The 19125-nt window shown below is 35.0% G+C and overlaps 2 protein-coding genes across 2 annotated transcripts in view; one reads left to right on the plus strand and one right to left on the minus strand.

Moving 5' to 3' along the window:
* Positions 1–19125, plus strand: part of Notum (palmitoleoyl-protein carboxylesterase notum) — a 454423-nt gene that overhangs the window by 105028 nt on the left and 330270 nt on the right. The window lies entirely within an intron of this gene.
* On the minus strand, positions 176–18953 carry LOC105678104 (uncharacterized). The gene is made up of 30 exons (XM_012377151.2): positions 18828–18953; positions 16833–16929; positions 16279–16437; positions 15414–15607; positions 14796–14953; positions 14207–14348; positions 13196–13498; positions 12486–12902; positions 12280–12364; positions 11926–12202; positions 11368–11566; positions 10873–11015; positions 10719–10801; positions 10198–10313; positions 9971–10120; positions 9479–9659; positions 6897–7103; positions 6463–6644; positions 5954–6111; positions 5546–5687; positions 4831–5133; positions 4294–4512; positions 3696–3902; positions 3167–3251; positions 2800–3076; positions 2149–2347; positions 1784–2009; positions 1499–1614; positions 428–574; positions 176–335 (listed from the first exon to the last, which is right to left on the minus strand). The coding sequence occupies exons 2-30, from the start codon at positions 16915–16917 to the stop codon at positions 210–212; spliced, it is 5286 nt and encodes a 1761-aa protein (XP_012232574.2). The 5' UTR covers positions 16918–16929; positions 18828–18953; the 3' UTR covers positions 176–209.

Genomic DNA, 19125 nt, shown 5'->3' on the forward strand with positions numbered 1-19125 from the left:
AGTATTTAATACGCGACACTTATTTCCTACGCTATTTCAGCCCATCTTAGCACCGCTGGAGATCGTTAAAACGCGTTCGCAGAATGATATTTTCAGGTTTCTTGATGATGGTTCGCTTTAGTTTCGCTAAAGGCGATCGTATTCTATAAATAATGCTAATTATCAAGGCAATTTTTATAGTAACTTCTGTCTTGCGTATGTACATGTATTTATTGGGAGTCCGTGCTGTTGCTTGTGATCGTCTCGACGGATTTCTTCCTTCTCTTCACGATCTTCTTGTTATTGCACTTGATTAAGAATTTTAATTCCTCTATAATCACGTTTCTGTAGGACATCTGTAATGCGGAACACGTGATTCTTATAGCTTTAGAAGTAATTTCGTAGCAAGTGGAAAAATTGTGATTATTAAGCTTAATGGCATACTTACATTGTGCTTGATCGCGATGTTTCGAATATTCCAAAGAAATGCCCATATCGCAAAAATCCAGGACAACATAACTCCGCTTATCATTACTAAAAATACTCCACCGACGTCTTCAAAATTTAATGCTTCAACTTTGACAGGCGCTTTTTCCTGCGAAATTTAAATTTTTTATGTTAATTACTTTTTTATTTAGAAATGGCTGCTTTATTAATCGCATGGGATTAGAGTTCACGAAAACAGGATATAAACTCTTCTCAGAGTTGTCTGGTGATAGCGTGAAATATATTTGAAGCAATTTTCTTCGTAAATCTTGAAGTAACTGTATACGTTCTGGGTTTAATTCTGGGTTTACCTGTTTCTAGAAGACACGCAAACTCGCTGGAACTACAGTGTCGTTTCTAAATCAGTAGTACAAATTACAAATGTGGGCAATTAAAAATAAAGATGAAATTCCTTTGAAATACAATTTGCGGTTTATCTGTCCGTGTAATTAAACGAGAAAAAAAAAGAATCAAAAGATAGGAATTACATGAAATGTTAATTATCGAAAAAAGAAAAGATTTTTGTTTGTTGAGTGATAGTGGCGGTTTTTTTTTTGAAAACAGAACTTGAAAAGGATTAGTTTAATTAAAATAATACAAAGTAAAATACAATTCAATCATCATTGACTAATATTTTATTGATATTATTTAATTTATCTGAATCGATTATAGAAAATGAATTTTTAATAGAAACGTTAATCCACGCTGACAAATTTTTTTAGTTTAATTTGATTTTTCTCAAACTGCGTCAGATTTTCACGCAAATTGCACGCGTTATTTATTAGCTTGTTAATTTGATTACAGACAGACTCGGTTTGTTTAAATAAGTCAGATTTAAAATTGGTGTGTGTATGCACAACTTTTTATAAATTACTGAAGATATAAAGCATTAATCGTATTAATGATCACGCAATCACTATTTAAATTGTAAGGACATGTTTTGAGAATCACGCAATCTTCGTATAATCCGTGCAATTTTTTAACGCAAGATACACGAAGTAAAACACAACACGGGAAGATAAGCGTTTCATACTTCGCACGCATTGCCGCCTCGCTTCTCTTTCCACCATTTATTTTGCAACTCGTTGATCGCGCCGCTTTCTTTCAGCTTCAGTACAGCACCGTTTAGCTCCGTGCGATAAGGCGCATCTGTTACGAGAGGATTTATTTATTCCGTTAAAACAGTTAAGTCGGTTGAACAATTTCGTCAAATCTAAGATAGAGCAGCCAAACAATTTAGACAACGTGAATCGCGAGCGACTGTACCGATATAATAATTTTTTTTTAATTATTGCTAAATTACAATCGAATCACTGACCTTTCCTCATCGCTATTCCGTAACCCTTGGCGTCTAAAAGTCCACCGACCTGCGTTACATTACACTTTCTCTCCATGATATACTCGATTGACGTGGACTCCATGAGATACGCGTAATTTTCGTTCTGCACCTTCCACACGCCCTCCTCGTTCTTTCCCATAAGTACCTCGTCAGTATGATGCATCATGTAATTATACATAATCCCGTACGGTTCGTGCGAGGAGTCCTGCAAAACAAGATCGACCGCTCCGAGTTCACTAGGCGCATAAATTATGACGCGGAATATCGTTAACTCCGTACACGCTATCATAATCAATAGTCGCCAGCCATTCCGCCATTTTTCCCTCACGGATCGTGTCATTCACCTTGAAGAACGATAACGTCGAGCCACCCACTTTGGCACCGTACTTGATTTTCTTCTGGTAGGCCAGCTCTTCCGCCACTTTGAAAGGCCACACGACGGATTTTGTGGATAGCGCGGCCGCCAGATTGGCAGTGTAAGTCGAAGTGATGATCAAAGCGAAGAACCACCACGCGATAGCCAATGCCCTTGTCGAGATTCCTCTGAAATGCAAATTGCGTTTAAAAAGTAGTTCTTGTGTAGTAATATTTTTGAATCATAATTACTAAATATTATCCTTTGCGTTCCTGGAAGAATGTTAAACTGCGAGAGAAGAATGATTTTTCTCATCCGAGAAAATGTACTTGCGTACATTTGCGAGCGTCTTTTCCGACATTGTAATGCGAGAAGTTACAAGAATAATCCTGCGGGGTAACTGTAGTGTTATTTCGCAAGCGTGTTGTTTAGATTCTACCATGATTCGACGAATGACAGGGAATCTGCGCGAGGTACTTATCAATTGCACGTACCGGGCACTGCACGACGCATGCAAAAGCCTGCAGCGACACGAACCTGCATTGTTGCGTTCAACAACCTGTTTGGTTTCACGCAAGGATAACATTTCTGAAGCACGCTGCACGAGCGTTGCTCAGTTTTACAAAGTAGATCGACTCACGCGGGCACGAATCCGGTAGCCGCCTTCAGTATGGCTCCGATCACGAAGAACGGAGTGTCTGTCACGGTGAAGGGTGTCTCGAATACTTCTGGCTCCTTGATGCAAGGATACGGATTCGTCCATTCTACAGGACAGAGTTTTCCGACCAAAAACAACACTACCGACACGACAAAGTATGCCGCGAGCAAATGTATCCAAACGCTCATCGAGAACGGACCTAAGAAAGATAGTAAGCTTGGAGGAGCGCTTGTTGGTTTTCTGTAGAGAACACTTATACCTAAAAAACATTATTTGATTCGAGTATAAATGAATCCTGATATTCTCGGCTTATGCTGTCGCACTGTGAATTTGCAGCATACGTTTTTACCTAAATTCATGAACGGATCCGTGAAATCAACTGCGCTCACTCTGTCCGCTGTGATCGTTAGATCCGTGATTGCTAAATCCGCTGTCTTCAAAATTAAATATGAAAATATTCATATAAATTTGAGAAATATTAGACACGAGACAAAATGTTAATTGATTTGTTTTTATAATTTGATCAGATCACACAGTTTGTACTACTTTGTGTCATTGTTAGATTATAATATAGAAAAGAAAACATGAATATATTTTTCGACAATCTTATTCATAGAATTTCGTATTAGCGCCGACTGATTTTAAGGAGCAAAACAGTTAAAAAAACAAAAGGAAAAATTTTATGCCGAGCGTCACAGAAAAATATTAAAAGATAACTGCTTTACCGATCTTTGAAACCTCAACACGTTGATTTTGCATCGTGTGCACGGTGAAAGGTAGCAGCACTACTCGCGAAACAAAGAAGATCGATCGAGCCCATCGTGCATTTATAGAGTTTACACGGGATTAAAACAGGAAGAAATGCTTCATTAACTTACGCCAGCGATTATTCTTCCTAGCATGCCGTTCCACTCGCCAGTCGTTTTATTAAGTGATCCATAAGCGTTATCGATCTGAACTTCAAAAGTGTAATTAAATCCCAGTATCTTGCTCATTGCGCGAATGATATCGATCGCAAAGCCCTCATATCGATCGTTTCCAGTCATTATGGTGGATGATTCTGTAAGCATCCCATATGGATCTGTCTAGAATTTAATGCAATTTTATCAGGAACAGCTTTTTCCTTCTTTGTTTATCTTATATTATATTGGAGATGATTTAAAAGACAAATAAAACAAGATGTAGAATAAAATGTGGAATAAAACTAGCTATAAATATATTGATAGTATAGATAATTATATGATTGTTTCTTAATAATTTTAATCTTTTTTTGGAACAAAATGTGGAAAGTTAGCATTATTAATGAAATCAATAATTGCGTTATTTTATTTGATTGCATTATTTTTATTATTTGTCTTTCGAAATGTGGCTTCATTATATTACTTGCAAAACATTTTGCAAGTTTATTGAATATTTTATTTTGTAGTAACTTTGTATCAATTTACATTAATTGTAACAAGGACGATTGAAACATACCAACGATATCAGGACGAGAAAATGTTTATTTCGTAAACTTTTTTCGTCGTCCACTCCAGGGATTTTGTATGTCGGCTTCCATTGGATACCAGAGTTTGCTTCCCATCTTCCGACTTTTTGCAATCCTTGATTTTGTAGATTTAGAATGTCCAGTTGGAATTCGCTTCGGAATCCAGCTGTGTCGAATTTTATCATCCCGCTCAATCCGTGTATTTGCTCCTGAAGATATTTCAAAAGTTTCTCTGGATATCTGCTGCTGTATTGAACTTTTCCGATATGTTTTTAAAAAGATATATACTCGATGTTATACACAGTTAATTCACAGCTAAGTTTAAGTTCTTATATTATTTGCTACAAAAATTATCATATTTTTCCGGAAACTTTATCACAAAAATTATTCGTATTCGTGAAATTGGCTTATTTCTAAAATTTCTTTCAAACATGCACGCACTTTCGTGCGGAAACTGTGATAGGTTTAGATTCTATTCGATTGCTTGTATTCAAATACATTGATGTAGACAATGGTATCCCACATACATTTCGCATATAATTACTCAAGCTGAAGCCGTGTCCCCAAGTTTCCGTGCCATTGCAAAACAGTTTCTTGAGGTTTCCCTTAATGCTGTCACGCAGTCGCGCGTAACCGCTTGCGAAAAGTTGTACTGCATCGTAAGCGAGCGCCGCTTCCGCTTTTAACTGAGAACTATCCACCAAATTCCAATTAAGAGACGGAGATTGGAGGATGTCTTGGACAATTGAGCTTTCCGGATCGATTAAACGTACGCCTGTTAAATTTACTCCGGAATATTGGTACGGTTCCAAGTCTAGGGTCTGTAAATCCTAATAATGAAATGTGTATTATGCGACAATGTATAGCGATGTATGCATTTAAAAAAGATTCATATAAAAAATGAATAAAATAGATTCACTATAGAAAACATGCACAATTAAAAGTATTTTTTATCTGAAATGCTAAATTATATATTTTTCTATAAATTGTTAATTGACATTTTATTTGAATCTTCGATTTTTTTATAATATTAATATTAATATTATTATTTTTAATATTTTATTTATTTTAATATTATTTTTAATATTTTTAATACGAGAAAATGTCACAAAGTAAAAGAATTTTTTTAAGGGTTTGATTTCTCTCAAGTGTCCCTTTACTTTTTGATTTTTTCTAATATAGTCAACACTAATTATACTAATTAAATGAAATGTTAGTTATGAAAAGGATTTGATATCTTACCAAAGAAGCAATGATCACTTTATATTTTTCTGACATTATTCCAACTTGTTGTGCTTGCTCGAGAACGGATGCAAGAATTTCGTATGAACAGTCGATTACGATATTTTTATAATCAGACATTTTGATTTCTTTCATGGCTTGTCTGTGGATGAATCGTCTCGTTATTTTTCACATCAGCCATATCTTTAGAAAAATCTCGGCAACGTGTGACACGTGTGGTTGCGCGAGCGACGTGCATTTTATATACAGATCGCGTCGCGTCGTAAATCATCGCGGTGTCTTCTGGCATTTACGGTGAGACCAAATAATAGCACAGGTGCATAATAATTTCGCTTGACAAACGTCGCTTACGCATACGCGCAAACGTATTTGAGGAACAATCTATTTATGTGATTCGTGTATGCATACCTAAAATTCGGTCCACTACCCAAATGGAACACCATTACGGAAATGGTATTCAGATCTGGCAACTTGAGTAAACGACTCATGCGACTCAGCCCGTTGATATTGTCATAAAGTATTGCATATTCCTTCCATTTGTATTCCCTTATTATATCATGGAAAACCTACATGATTAATTCCAGAGATCAATCTTGAGGAAAGGGCTTGCAAATAGCCAAAGAACGCGTCTTGAATTTAGAATACTTATTTATTTTGAAAACAGAAAATAATAAATTTTTGTGTAATGCATTTTTTTTTTATTTCGCTAATTAAGATTTTGATGTAAACATTGTTTAATCGATGTTGTTTTCAATTTATAGAAGACAGTTTTTAACTGACGAAAAATTGAATATCCAGCTAGTTATCTACGGTTATATGAGCTGTAGTTACACAAGTTATTTATGAATAATGTTTGTTTGTAACTTAACTAGGAACATAATTCTAATGTAATTAAGAACATAAATAAGAACACATACCGTAGAGAGCACCTCAGGGTGCGGATACAGGTTTATCATGTTGCCACGTTTCGGTTCCGAATCCCATCTAGCGGCAATGTGAGGTATATCCAGGGAATCACACATACTTTGCACATAGTCCGCAGTTGATTTGTCTTGAGGACCGAAAATTGCGGCCACTCCGCTGTTTATGAACTCGCACGCTACAAACAGTATTCCAACGTGCTTAGCACAGATTCACAACATGCTTGGCATGTGTTATTTGCAATTCAGCATTTAAGCGCTAACTGAAGCATTAATTGCGGTAAAATGTGCGGAATTTTATTTTTTTATTCAACAAATAATGTTTAGAAAAGAAACACGTGATTAATCCATGTTGATAGATCATATATTAAAAAGAAGAACGTTTAAAATATGAAATTTTTATCAATGCAAGCATAGAAAATAATTATTACCTGTTTTTGCTACGTGGAATGCATTCTTGTTGATTTTCTCGATTTTGGCTTTCAACGTTATGCCTATTGCATGCTTGGAGAGTGTGATATTATTGTTCACTGCTTTGATTGATGTCTCAAACGCTTTTTTAATTAGTGGATCGCTGTCAAACAGACCTCCTGCGATTAATAAATACGTAGGCTCGGTTATCAATTCTACTTTTGTTACTTATGATTGTTTATGAGTGAGCTTACCAATAGTAGTTTTTCTCGAGAATCCCAAAATATTAGGTATAAATGCAACAATGACACATAACAGCAATATTTTTCGGCCATTCTACAAGAGAATCGTTCCAATAAGTATTAATGTAACTGGTGATTGGTACAGTAGAATAAAAATGCCTATTTGTGGAATCGATATTTATTTTGAAGTAAAAACTTTTTGACATTAACATTTTCATTATTATTAAGTTGGATCGGTATGATTAAATTTACCGATATTATGTAATGCTAATTCCGAATAAACGAACTTTACTCTAGCATTTTATAAATAACTTTTCGAAAAATAAATATTAAATTGTGTATAATTTTTATTGATAGGACTTGAGATTAGATTTGCTTTTGTTTATTGCCATTGCTCGGTCATTCCATAAATGCGCTGATATATTATATATACACATGACATGTGATATATTTTTAGACATTTCGCGCCTTCTCGTGCCAACGTACTCTAAAACGCTTCTCTTAATCTATTTGTTGAAAACAACTCTCGAATGGGAAACACTTTCTGACAGTTTCTGAGAGCTGTCAATGACGTCAACGACTGAGAGCGTGAAATTTTGTTTTTAAATAGTGGTTTTACGATCTTTTATATAGATAGAAAAGATTTGGATACGTTAATATAACACAATGTGAGAAATACATTTTATTCAAATAATTTAGGCAACACAATTATATTTAAAAAGCGTAAGAAAATGTTTTAATTTTTTATCAGAGATATGTTACGCGTCTTTGGGATTTTATATTTTTGCAAAAATTGTTCACTGTATTATAAATCTTTGTCCTGTTTTAGGAGTTTATTTTTATTGCGATATTGATGAAATCAAGTAGCAAGATAATTTTTTTCTTGACACATAATTCTTTATAGAATTTTAAAATAAAAGATATTTCAATTATTAAATAGTCTTATTTCAATTTAAATACAATTTTTTAAACATGATAAATTATGTATCAATAAAAAGCATTCAATGTCATTTTGATGATTAAAAGCATACCTGCTTTTTTAAAATTTATTAATCGGGAAAGCACTTTGCAGCAATCTATATTTTGACGCAAGTTAAATTGTGTTCTATTTTATTTATTCTATTGCACAGTATGTTTAGTTTTACAAGAACAAATTTAATTTAATTGTATTCGAGAAGTTTTCAAATTTTAATCTAACCGACAAAATGTTAGTTAAATGTAACGTTAAATTCAATATGCGATACATCAGTCAATCATTCGCGCGGCAGATTGCCAAAGTAAAATGCAGGCGTAATAATGTGCAAGTGCGTTGAGAAAACGAACCATTTTTATAAAATAGAGAAATGTTACGTGGTGAAAACTTTCGGAAGTCGACACGCGACAGCTTCGCATGAACTTTTACAAACTTCTCTCACCCACGTGTAGATAAAAAAGCGATAATTGTGCCGTTTTTGATGTTTATTCATTCAGGTTGATCGATAATAATGAAATCACTTTGCGCGATTTATTCAATGGATCGAAAATTACTAAATCACTGAGTATAATGCTTTCGACGCGAAGATAACTCTCGTGCCATCGAACTTGAATGTGCCGCAAGCCACCCAGCGCTATCGGACGCAGTGGTTATACTATCCCATGACTATACTATCCTACTGGTTAACTATTTTGACCACATGCAAACACGAGAAGTAGGTAGTAGAACCGTATCTTCTCATTTGCCGTTCTACTCGTTTGCACACGATCATCGCGACTTATCTCTATTTAAAAAATCATTCTGTTGCTCTCTAAATTGTTATCGTTTTTTTATGCTGTAATTTTATAAATTCTAATTGTCGTAGATAAAAAATAGTCTAAAGTCGACTATGCAAGCAGTAATTATCTTTTAAAATTGATAAGAAATTCATTGCACTGTTATTTGAGAAATGTATGCTCAAAATATAACATTATCATTTTGATCGCTATAATTTTTTTGAGTTTAGATCGGCACGAATGGCACAGAAATTGTGTGATGTAGCAAGTCTTTTTAGTGGTGTAATTTGCAATCTTCTTTTCTATTATTCCATTTATTGGTTGTTATTTACTCCGATTATTTCTGTTACTTTTTTCATTAATAATTGATGATTGCGGGAAAAAAGAGGACGTGGCGATTGAAAATAAATTCTGATTTGTGAAAACAGTTCTATATATTATTTATTACTTACGATTCGTTTGTTCGATACAAGTGTTCTAAAATGCGTAAGATTGCTTACGATATAACTTGTGCTGGTTTAAAGTTTTATTCGATATCACACATCATTGTAAACAATAAAATAGTAAATCTGTGTAAACGACTTTAATTATCCAATACTTATGTCATCGTTATTTGTCGTCAGATGGTGACGTTCTTATTACTGTCGGTACAAAAGCATACGGAGGGGTGCATTCTCTGGTACTGCCATTTCCGCTTTTGCTGGACAATCCATTCTTTCTTTGCACCGGTTTAGAACCGCTGCACTTCAAGATAAATTTCACCTCGCTTATTAATTTATCCTTGAAGGATACCTATAAAATAAATTATCACAGATATGATAAATTTGTTTCGTAGGAATATTTTTTTGCAAAACATTTCTAATATTCTCTGCAAAGTTTTTAAATCGTTAATCGTAATTTGCGTACAGTTATACATTAAATTATTAAAATTTTATTATTATATCGATTTAACTTAAATCACGACATTCTTCAAATTAATTCTGATTAGTGCGATATTTTAACATTTAATTAAAACGGCAATAAAACGGCATTGCATTTGATATAGTTTGTTGCGCTCTAATGAGAAGCAATAGGACTGCATTAAATGAGAACAGGCCGCTTACATTTTCTCGGATGGATGTTTGGGCAACGTCCCAAAGTAACTCGATTACGGTGTACACAGTAGAGAGAGCAACGCCAACTGTTAGAACCAAGAATACACCACCCACGTTATCGAGATCAAGCTCTTCTGCTGAGCTAGCTCCACCGTTTTCCTAAATAACACAGAAATTAAGTTGACGTAACGTACAATTTGCATCTTACAATACCAAAATTATATTTATCCGCTCACCCGACATTTGCCTCCACCTCTTTTTTGCGTCCACCACTTTTTCTTCATCTCTGTTATCAAACCACCTTCAGATAATTTTAAAATGGCACTGTTAAAATTGTGTCGATACGGCGAATCTGAAACAAGAAAAAAATTATATGCAATATTATTAGTTAAATAAGAATAAAATTAATGAATTGGATTTCCTAATTGCTTAGAAATAAGATTAAATTGCAAAATTAAATTATTGAAAGCAATTTTACGCAACAGTATTTTAGAATCTTGTAATGTTTGACATAGATATGAGTAACAAAATCTTCGAAGTTGAAGTTTATGAATTAGTAATTATAATTATATTTATCAAATTATTTTTTATATTGATTCCAAAATCAATATTATTTCTATTGGCGCAATTTAAACTTGATTTTAACAGTTTCTAGTTTTGCTCTCCCTTTACGTATATACACTCTCTTTTCCTCTCTCGCTCGCATTTGCTCTATTACTATTTATAAAGTTGCTGATATTATTTCGGTAAAGCTTACGTCTTTTCATAGCGATGCCATAGCCTTTCTCATCTAGCAGGCCTCCAATTTGTGTCAACTCGCATTCTCGTTCTACAATGTACCTAATATAACAATAAATGCAATTACATATGTGTATATGATATATACATATATAATATAAAAAATATACTACTCGATCGAGCTGGATTCCATTAGAAAAGCATAATCTTCCTCTTTCACTTTTTTCACGCCAGCGTCATTTTCGAATGGCAGTACGTCATCCATATTTGCGAGCATATATTCATACATCTGTCGGTAGGTTGAATGATTGCTATCCTTGAGATTGGAAAAATTAAAAAGAAATTGAATTAAAACGTAACTCTTTATAATACTGTAAATCTGTGCGAATCAGTGATTTTTCAAAAATATTTTTTTACAAATTATTAAAACGATATTGTGTAAGCTAATATTATTAGAGCAAATTTATAATTAAAAATTATTTTTTTTATTTAAAAAGATGAATTATAGTTCTGATAATGTATATGCAAGAAATTGATAAATAATCAGTATAGATAAATTAAACGCTATTTTTTTTTCTTTTTTTTTATAATATATAATATATTATAATGTTATAATTTATTATTATTATAAGATATATTTTAACAAATGCAGAAAAATATTGACTTACTTTGAAGAAATTGAAAGTGGCTCCTTTATATTTTGCACCATATTTAATCGTTTTTTTACGAGCTAATTCTTCGACATTGTCGAAAGGCGATGTCACGGTTTCCACGGTCAAGAACGCAGCCAAATTAGCCGTGTATGAAGAGACGATGATCAGGCAAAAGAACCAATAAAAGGAAGCCATCATCCTCGTCGAAATACCACTGAACAATTCGCATTTTAAGATTAGATTTTACTTTCTGTATATTTTACTTTCTCGGTTGGTATCGGAGTCGTGGCTACAGTATTGCTAGTTCTCGAGCTACGCGTTCAGTCTCATTACTTTTTACTAGACACACCACTGTTTTCGCACTGATGACAGGGAAAACAATAAGAATCAAAAGCGCAACTGTCAGAGCGCAGAAATGATTACAAGAAACGTTTTTGTGTATTAACTTATAATACTTAATAATTTTTGTGCTCCGACAGCCGTGCTTCCAGTTCTCATTGATTGGCTATTTTTGAAGAACTGCATTTTGCAGCAATAATAATTATTTGCTAATTTAGAATATTGCATACTCACATGGGTGCGATCTCACTTCCTTGTTGCATGATAGCGCCAATCGCGAACCAAAACGAGTTCTTGAGGGTGAATTGATTCTCAAGCTCCTCGGCTTCCTCGATGCAAGGGTAAGGGTTATTCCATTCGGCGGGGCAAAGTCTCCCCGCAACGAAAATGGTAAGCGAGACTACTATGTAGACGCCAATCAGGTATATCCACACATCATTCGAAAACGGTGATAAAAACGACAATAAACTTGGAGGGGTCTTTGTCGGCTTGCGATATAATAAACTTATTCCTGTAATAGAAACATACGCAATACTTTAGATTATGCGAATTACAACAGTTATTTATGAATTTAATAAATTTACTTAACTAAATTCATGATCGGCATTGTAAAATCGACTGCACTTGCTCGTACAGATGTGATGGTCAAATCTGTGATGGCAAGATCCGCTTCCTAAAAGAAGTGTATCCGATATTTATAAGATTTATTTTGTTTTTTGTGCAAACTTATTTTTATTTTTTAAGAAACCACGAGTAATATTAGAAATATATGTCAGTCAGCATTCAATACTAACATCCGACATAATTTTACCAAGCATCCCCGACCATTTCCCGTTCTTTAATGATCCATAATCAGATTCCACTTGCAAAGTGTAATTGAAGCCGAGTATTTCGCTGATCTGTTGTATGATATCGATCGCAAAGCCTTCATAACGATCGTTGCCAATGAGTTTTGTCCAAGATTCCTTTTGGTAGCCGTACGGATGCGTCAAGGATATTAAAACTATGAATGTCTTGTTTTGCAAGCTTTGTTCAATTTGTGTACTCTTCGTGTTATCCGATACCCAATTGATGCTGTTTCCCGGTGTACTGTTCCACACGCCGATCTTTGTCAGACCATTTTCGGTTAAATGCACTATATCTAATTGTATGTTGCTTCGAAAGCCATCTCTATCAAACTTGACAAGACCTGTCAATCCTCTCGTCTCTGTCTGAAAGCGACATAATACGATAAAATTTGCTTTTGAAACAAAAAGGATTTTTAATAAGTAATAATTAATTTGTAAAAAGGAAATATTTGTTAAGGAAATTGTAAGGAAAAATTAAATGACAGCAATTCATATGCACATTTGTTAAAAACCAATAAATTGCAAAATTGATTAACTTTAAAGGTGTCATGAAATTTGCCAACGAATTTGTAACGCAGGTATAGTAAAATTCCTTGTAAAAGTCGTAAAAAGTATTCAGGTTGAAATGGTTTTTTTTTTTTTTTTTTTAATCTTACCGACCGCATAAAGTTGCTCAAACTCAGTCCGTGTTCCCACCTGTCACTACCATCGCATTGCAATTTCTTGACGTCGCCTTTGGTAGCATCCTTCAATTGCTTGAAAGCTCTTGCGAATAATTGCACGGCGTCATACATGAGCGCGGGTTCGACTCTTAGCTGCGAAGGATCATCTAAGCCCCATTCGTTTTTATGCTTGTCCAAAGTTTGTTGCACTATCGGATCTTCAGGATCAATTAGACGCAAGCCAGTGAAATTGACGCCGGAATATTGATATGGCTCTAAATCCAAGGTTTGCAGATCCTGTATATTATGCATACATTATTACTTAGCGCTTAATTGTTAGATTCACTCAAAAAAATGATCTTGCAATAATAGCTAAAATTTTCTAGGTGTAAAAAATTAACTAAAACAGATAAATGATTAGCAACTGTTGTGATATTGCATATGTAATTACTTAATCAGTTTAGATGACAGAAACAGAATATATATCTGTATTGTTTGTGAACTTTAAAAAGAAAGTTTCTCTAAAGCGCCTATCTATATAAGATCAATCACGTGTTAGATTATGCAATGAATAACATTTAGCAATGGTACCTAAATTTTTCAGAAGCTATTGCTAGAACATTACTGCTATAAATTCTATATGTGACAAACAATGTTTTCACAGATACGAAAAATAGCGATACATTCTTGTTGCGATATCTAGAAATCTAACTACATCAGCGAAATATTTTTTTGAGTATTAGAATTTTGAATAGAATGTAAACGTGAACATATTACATTCCTGGCTCATATTTATATTTTTATTTGTAAAAGTTAACCGATGAAATATTTGAATCACATAGTCAATTTTTCAAAACATTTTTAAAAACCGAATTATTTTTTATTTAGAGTCTTAATTATTATTTTATTATAAGCGCAGTCACTTTGATTCTCGTCGACCGCGAATGTCTCTTACGTATTACACAACATAATTTATATAACGATAAAAACATTTATATATCTCACCAGAGAAGTCACAATTATTCTGTGTCTGTTGGACAATATGCCAACTTGTTGGGCCTGTCTGAGAACCTCTTCAAGTATATCGGATGAACAATCGATGATAATATTCTCGATGTCCGATATTTTGATTTCCTGCATCGCTTGCCTACACAGGATTGGACGCCAAGCTGTATGATTAATCAACCGACATTTTTCTTAGGAAGCTTTCTTAACTAGTAATTAAACTCGTCGATCTATCTTTCCCCACTTAGTCACTTTCGGCGTGAACATTATTTGCAATGATACTGCATCTTACTTAGCTATCTTCTTTGGTTGAAAACATGTTTAAAGTTATTCTGATACTCGAAATATATTTTAATGGTGAATAAGGACATTATGCTCATTATAATCAGACAAGGATTAATGTTCAAACGTTAAGCGAACGATAAATAGGTATGTTCTATATGCTTACAAGGATTGATGTTTGTAAATACGAAAATAGGTAAACCCATAATTTAATCCCAAGTAAATGTTCAAACAGAGTTGCTTTCTCGTGACTATGGAATCGAAAGATCCTCGAGATACCTACTGCGAGACTAGATGTATCATATACCTATAGTTTGGTCCGTAGCCTAAATGGTATACGAAAGCAGAGTTGCCTTGGGCGTCCCAACGTTTCAGCAGGAGATGTAGACGAATCAGACTGTCGGTGTTCTCGTACAGTACTGCAAAGGCTTTCCATTCGAATTCAGTGACGAGTTGGTCATATATCTGTAGAAGTTTCGTCGGCAATAGTTACATCAGGCTTATGAAGCTTATGAAAATACATTAAACGATAAAAGGATCGAGAGAGAAAAATAAAACAACTTTGTGAGAACAGTTATGGCAATAGTTTTGCGTGATTATAATTAAATTATTTTTATCTTTCGCACAACGCAGAGAGATCTGATATTTTTGTACACACCGAGATCTGTGCTTTCGTATTCGCATTTACTGTCTCGTCAATTCAGAGAAATAAGTGCGATTGTCTGATAATTTTTATTTATTCAATGATCGTATTCAATAGTGATAAAAACAGTCAAAAAGTGTGTTTTATTTTTGCAGATAAATGCTTGAGATGATTCTGTTTGAAATGCAAAACTTACTAAATATCTTATTGCTCTATATTATTTATTGCAATCGCAGCGTAGCAATTACAATATGATTAGTATTAATACTTTTATTTACTTACTCGTGATAAAGCGCTCACGTGCGGGTATAGATTCAGACCTAATCCACGTAGGTGAAGCGGTTGACCAGAATCCTGTCGTATCGAGATATGTGGTATTTCCATGGTATCGCATATGCTTTGCACGTGCTCTGCAGACTCTTTTTCCTGCGGTCCGAAGATCCCAACTATGCCCACTCCGTTTACCAGGTCGCATACTAAACGCGCCGAAGAATTGATTTCACAGAAATATGCGTAGAATATAATGTAATAAGGCGCGTTACTTTAATTACATTCGGAAAAGTAATTGCAGCGAACGTTTTACCATTTAGTGGCCATTCTTTCGGGAAGACAGGCAAAATATGCGAACGCGTGTTGTTCTACTACGGTGTGTTGCATTTACATACATTTTGTTTAACTGTTGAGTGCCGAAGGCGATCGCGGGAATGCATGCGCAAAGTGCCAAACAACGCGATCGCGCTTTTCCTGCTCATGTTGGAAAACATCAACAAACGCTGTTGCGCTTCACTCTTTTATTTTATTATTCAATTTAATAAAGATAGCTTTTTGAAAATAGCTTTTGCGAGACGGTTGTTTAATTTCATGTATTCTTTATTTTCCATGCAGCTGAAAGATTAACTTAATTATTTGAGAATGAGCGGGCTTGCTGCAACGGGCTTGATAAACACGAAACAGGAGAAGCGCGATAGCTTTTTGTACACACAGAGATCTGTGCTTTCGTGTTCGCATTTACTGTCTCGTCAATTCCGAGAAATAAGTGTGATCTGATAATTTTTATTTATTCAATGATCGTATTCAATAGTGATAAAAATGCTGGATACATACGATTTGATATTAATATAACATACGGCGTTCCAAAGTGCCTTACCTTTCACCGCTACCTCAAACGGGTCCATTTCAATTTCAAATGTTTCTGGTATCAGGTAGACGTTTGAGAGTTCTTCATTCTCATGCCTTTCTTTGTTGATCGCTTTTACCGATGATTCGAACGTCCGCTGGATGGCTTCATCTTCGTGGAACAGTCCCGCTGTAATATACAGCCGGCTCTTTTTAAGATCGAGTCTTGTTGACATGACCGAAATAGCTCGCGAAGTTCTTTCGTAAAGTATAACGCGTATTATCGAACGCGTGTAAGCTTGACGTAATCGCGCTTCTTCCGACACACTTCTTTTCTTGACGTTTGAAAACATTATTTCCGTGACAGTGTTGCGAAAATTTGGTAATAATAATTTTTGGCAGATGCGAATCTGCTTATTAATAGATCCAATCAATGCTATCAAATGGAACTATTTAGGACAAGGAATCTCTGAGCCAAATTCTGGTATTTTTTCCTACATATTTTTAATGAAATTTGGAATTAAAGAAGCACGAAAACGATGTCTTCAATGCATATAGTATTTAATTCATATCGACTTGTCTTACCTATATGAACTCTTTTCGGAAAACACGATACGCACACGCATGACAGGAATATCAGCAACAAGACCAACAGACGCTTGGTCACCATTTTGCGATTATTCTGCGCACACACAATGAATAAAATTAAAGTATATTCGTTTATTAACAAGTATCTTAACAGGTGCGGGTGGTGTATCCAATAAAGTCGGGTGTAAAGGATGCGCACGTACGGTGAAAGATCTCGAACGAGCACTTAACCAGCTGACGTTATATAAACTAACCGGAAGGCACCGCGCTGCCTGAAAGTCGCTCTCTGCGCGCATAAATATTTAGACCCGTCTAAAATCAATCTTCCAATATTGAGTTTATTTATTTGTTTGATGCTTGTGCTCTTAATAAATTTCACTGCAACTCTTTTAAGCGGTATTCCCGCGCAATAAATATCACGTTATTTTCTCACGAATTTATTTTATATATAGCTTGCAGTTGGGAAAATAGATTCTCTCTTTCTGTACTATTATTAAAGCGGATCTCATATTATTTGATCATTAATTAGCAGCTAGATATTTATGTAATTAAATTTTTTGCTGAATGTTTAAATTGTTAGAGTAATACACAATTGGCCGAAAAATACGTTTTTATACACTTTTTAAAATTTAGTTTTTAGTACAAAATTCTTTGGTTTTAAACTTTAACTGCATATTTATTTTAATTATTTGTAATTATACACAGAGAAAATTTTATATCAAAAATTACTATGTACAGCATTAACTCGCGGATCATGAAGCCGCGAACCGAAAATTTTTATTATGTTTCACATGTAAAAATTAACAAAAACAGTAAACATTTTTATAATTTCTTCATGGTCCGCGGCTACTACCGTACATAGTAATTTTTGATATAAAAGTTTCTCCGTGTACCTCTCGAATTTTTGCAGAAAATAATTTTGAAGCGCTTGTAAGAACATTCATATAAGAACGTTATAAAATTTTTTGTGTATTTCTCGCAAATACATAAGTTGCCGGATAAATGTTTGTCGTAGTAGGTGTACATGTCAGTTTTGAAGTAATTAATTTCTCAGAGTTACATAAATATCCGTCCGACTTTCTCGAGTATCTTTTATTTGTCCGAGACAGTGTCTGCCTCGAGAGCGCGAGCTTTTAGCAACATCACAGCATTCAGAGAGTTCCACGTAGCCTACTGTCATCGTGCCAAATGCACGCAGTCTGGCGCGTTCTTTTTCATTCATTCATCGGTAGGCTCGCATTCATGCCTATTTATCGAAGCTGCTTTAGATATTCTACAAAGTATCGGTTCACCTAGCCGTATCACACGAAATGAATTTACGAAGCGTCGAGAGTATATCACGAACTGCGTTGCGATCGAGATTTTTTGGACGGTCCAGCACACGCCGGCACAACATGGAAAACTAACGAAAATCTTAAGAGAGCGCATAACGACGTCGATATATTTAGACGCCGAGCGTCGCCGCCGCCACTGGTGCTTGTCGCGTCCGTCGTGTGACATAGATTTCGATAAAATACAATTGGAAATATCTCTTTGCGGAGAGTCATCGGCGCGCATAATTCTCCCATCGATACCGAGGATTTATTTGTCTCAGTTTTTCTGTTCACCGTTTTGTATGCTTGTATCCGTCCGTGGTATTACGGAGAGTGGTACAATATTTGGAGACGCGACATTCTCATTGAGAAAAGCTCCAGTTGATATATTAGATACTTGGCCTGTGCTTCGAGAGAGTCGGGAGAGAAACTTTCCCAAACTAATTTTCCAAATTTCTCCGCGAACTAGTTTTACTTTCGTCGTTTAAGGATCAATCGCCAAAAATCATCGGGCGGATAATCTTTTCGTCGAAAAACGCGAGAGAGGACGGGAGCGCGGTGTAAGTTATATGCGAGTTTATACGGCAAAAAGAGCATATGTCAAAATTTGAGGGATAAGCTTGCCAAGACTTCGAAAAAGATCATCTCTAAAGACTCGTGAAGGCTCGCAAGGACTTACCCAAAATGCGATGATGCGGCTGGCTCTACCTGAGTTGAAACTTTTAACACGCGTGCTTTACCGAACCTCGCGCAACACGCGACTCTAAATCCGAACACAACTTCTCGCCGGCGCATGCTCTAAACTCCCTTCCCAAGTTTTCACAATCCGTTGTCGCAAAAGACAGTGGTGCCGCGGCGTCGTCTGCATCATTGAACGGAATGAAATCTAATGTGCAAAGATGTGCTTCGGAAGACGGCAAAAATTGGTCGGTATCAGAGACTACGTAGAATCTGAGGAAGTTTTAACATTAAAATAA

This window comes from Linepithema humile, chromosome 5 (genome assembly GCF_040581485.1).
Source record: "Linepithema humile isolate Giens D197 chromosome 5, Lhum_UNIL_v1.0, whole genome shotgun sequence".
Lineage (NCBI taxonomy): Eukaryota > Metazoa > Arthropoda > Insecta > Hymenoptera > Formicidae > Linepithema > Linepithema humile.

Excerpts from the sequence above, each read along its gene's own strand:
- LOC105678104 (XM_012377151.2), bottom strand. The coding sequence starts at position 16,917 with ATGGTGACCAAGCGTCTGTTGGTCTTGTTGCTGATATTCCTGTCATGC. Across the intron at positions 6,645-6,896 it reads ATTCCACGTAGCAAAAACAG|CGTGCGAGTTCATAAACAGC; the intron begins GTAATAATTATT and ends TACTGTTTGTAG. Across the intron at positions 336-427 it reads ACATCGCGATCAAGCACAAT|ATGTCCTACAGAAACGTGAT; the intron begins GTAAGTATGCCA and ends TCCGCATTACAG.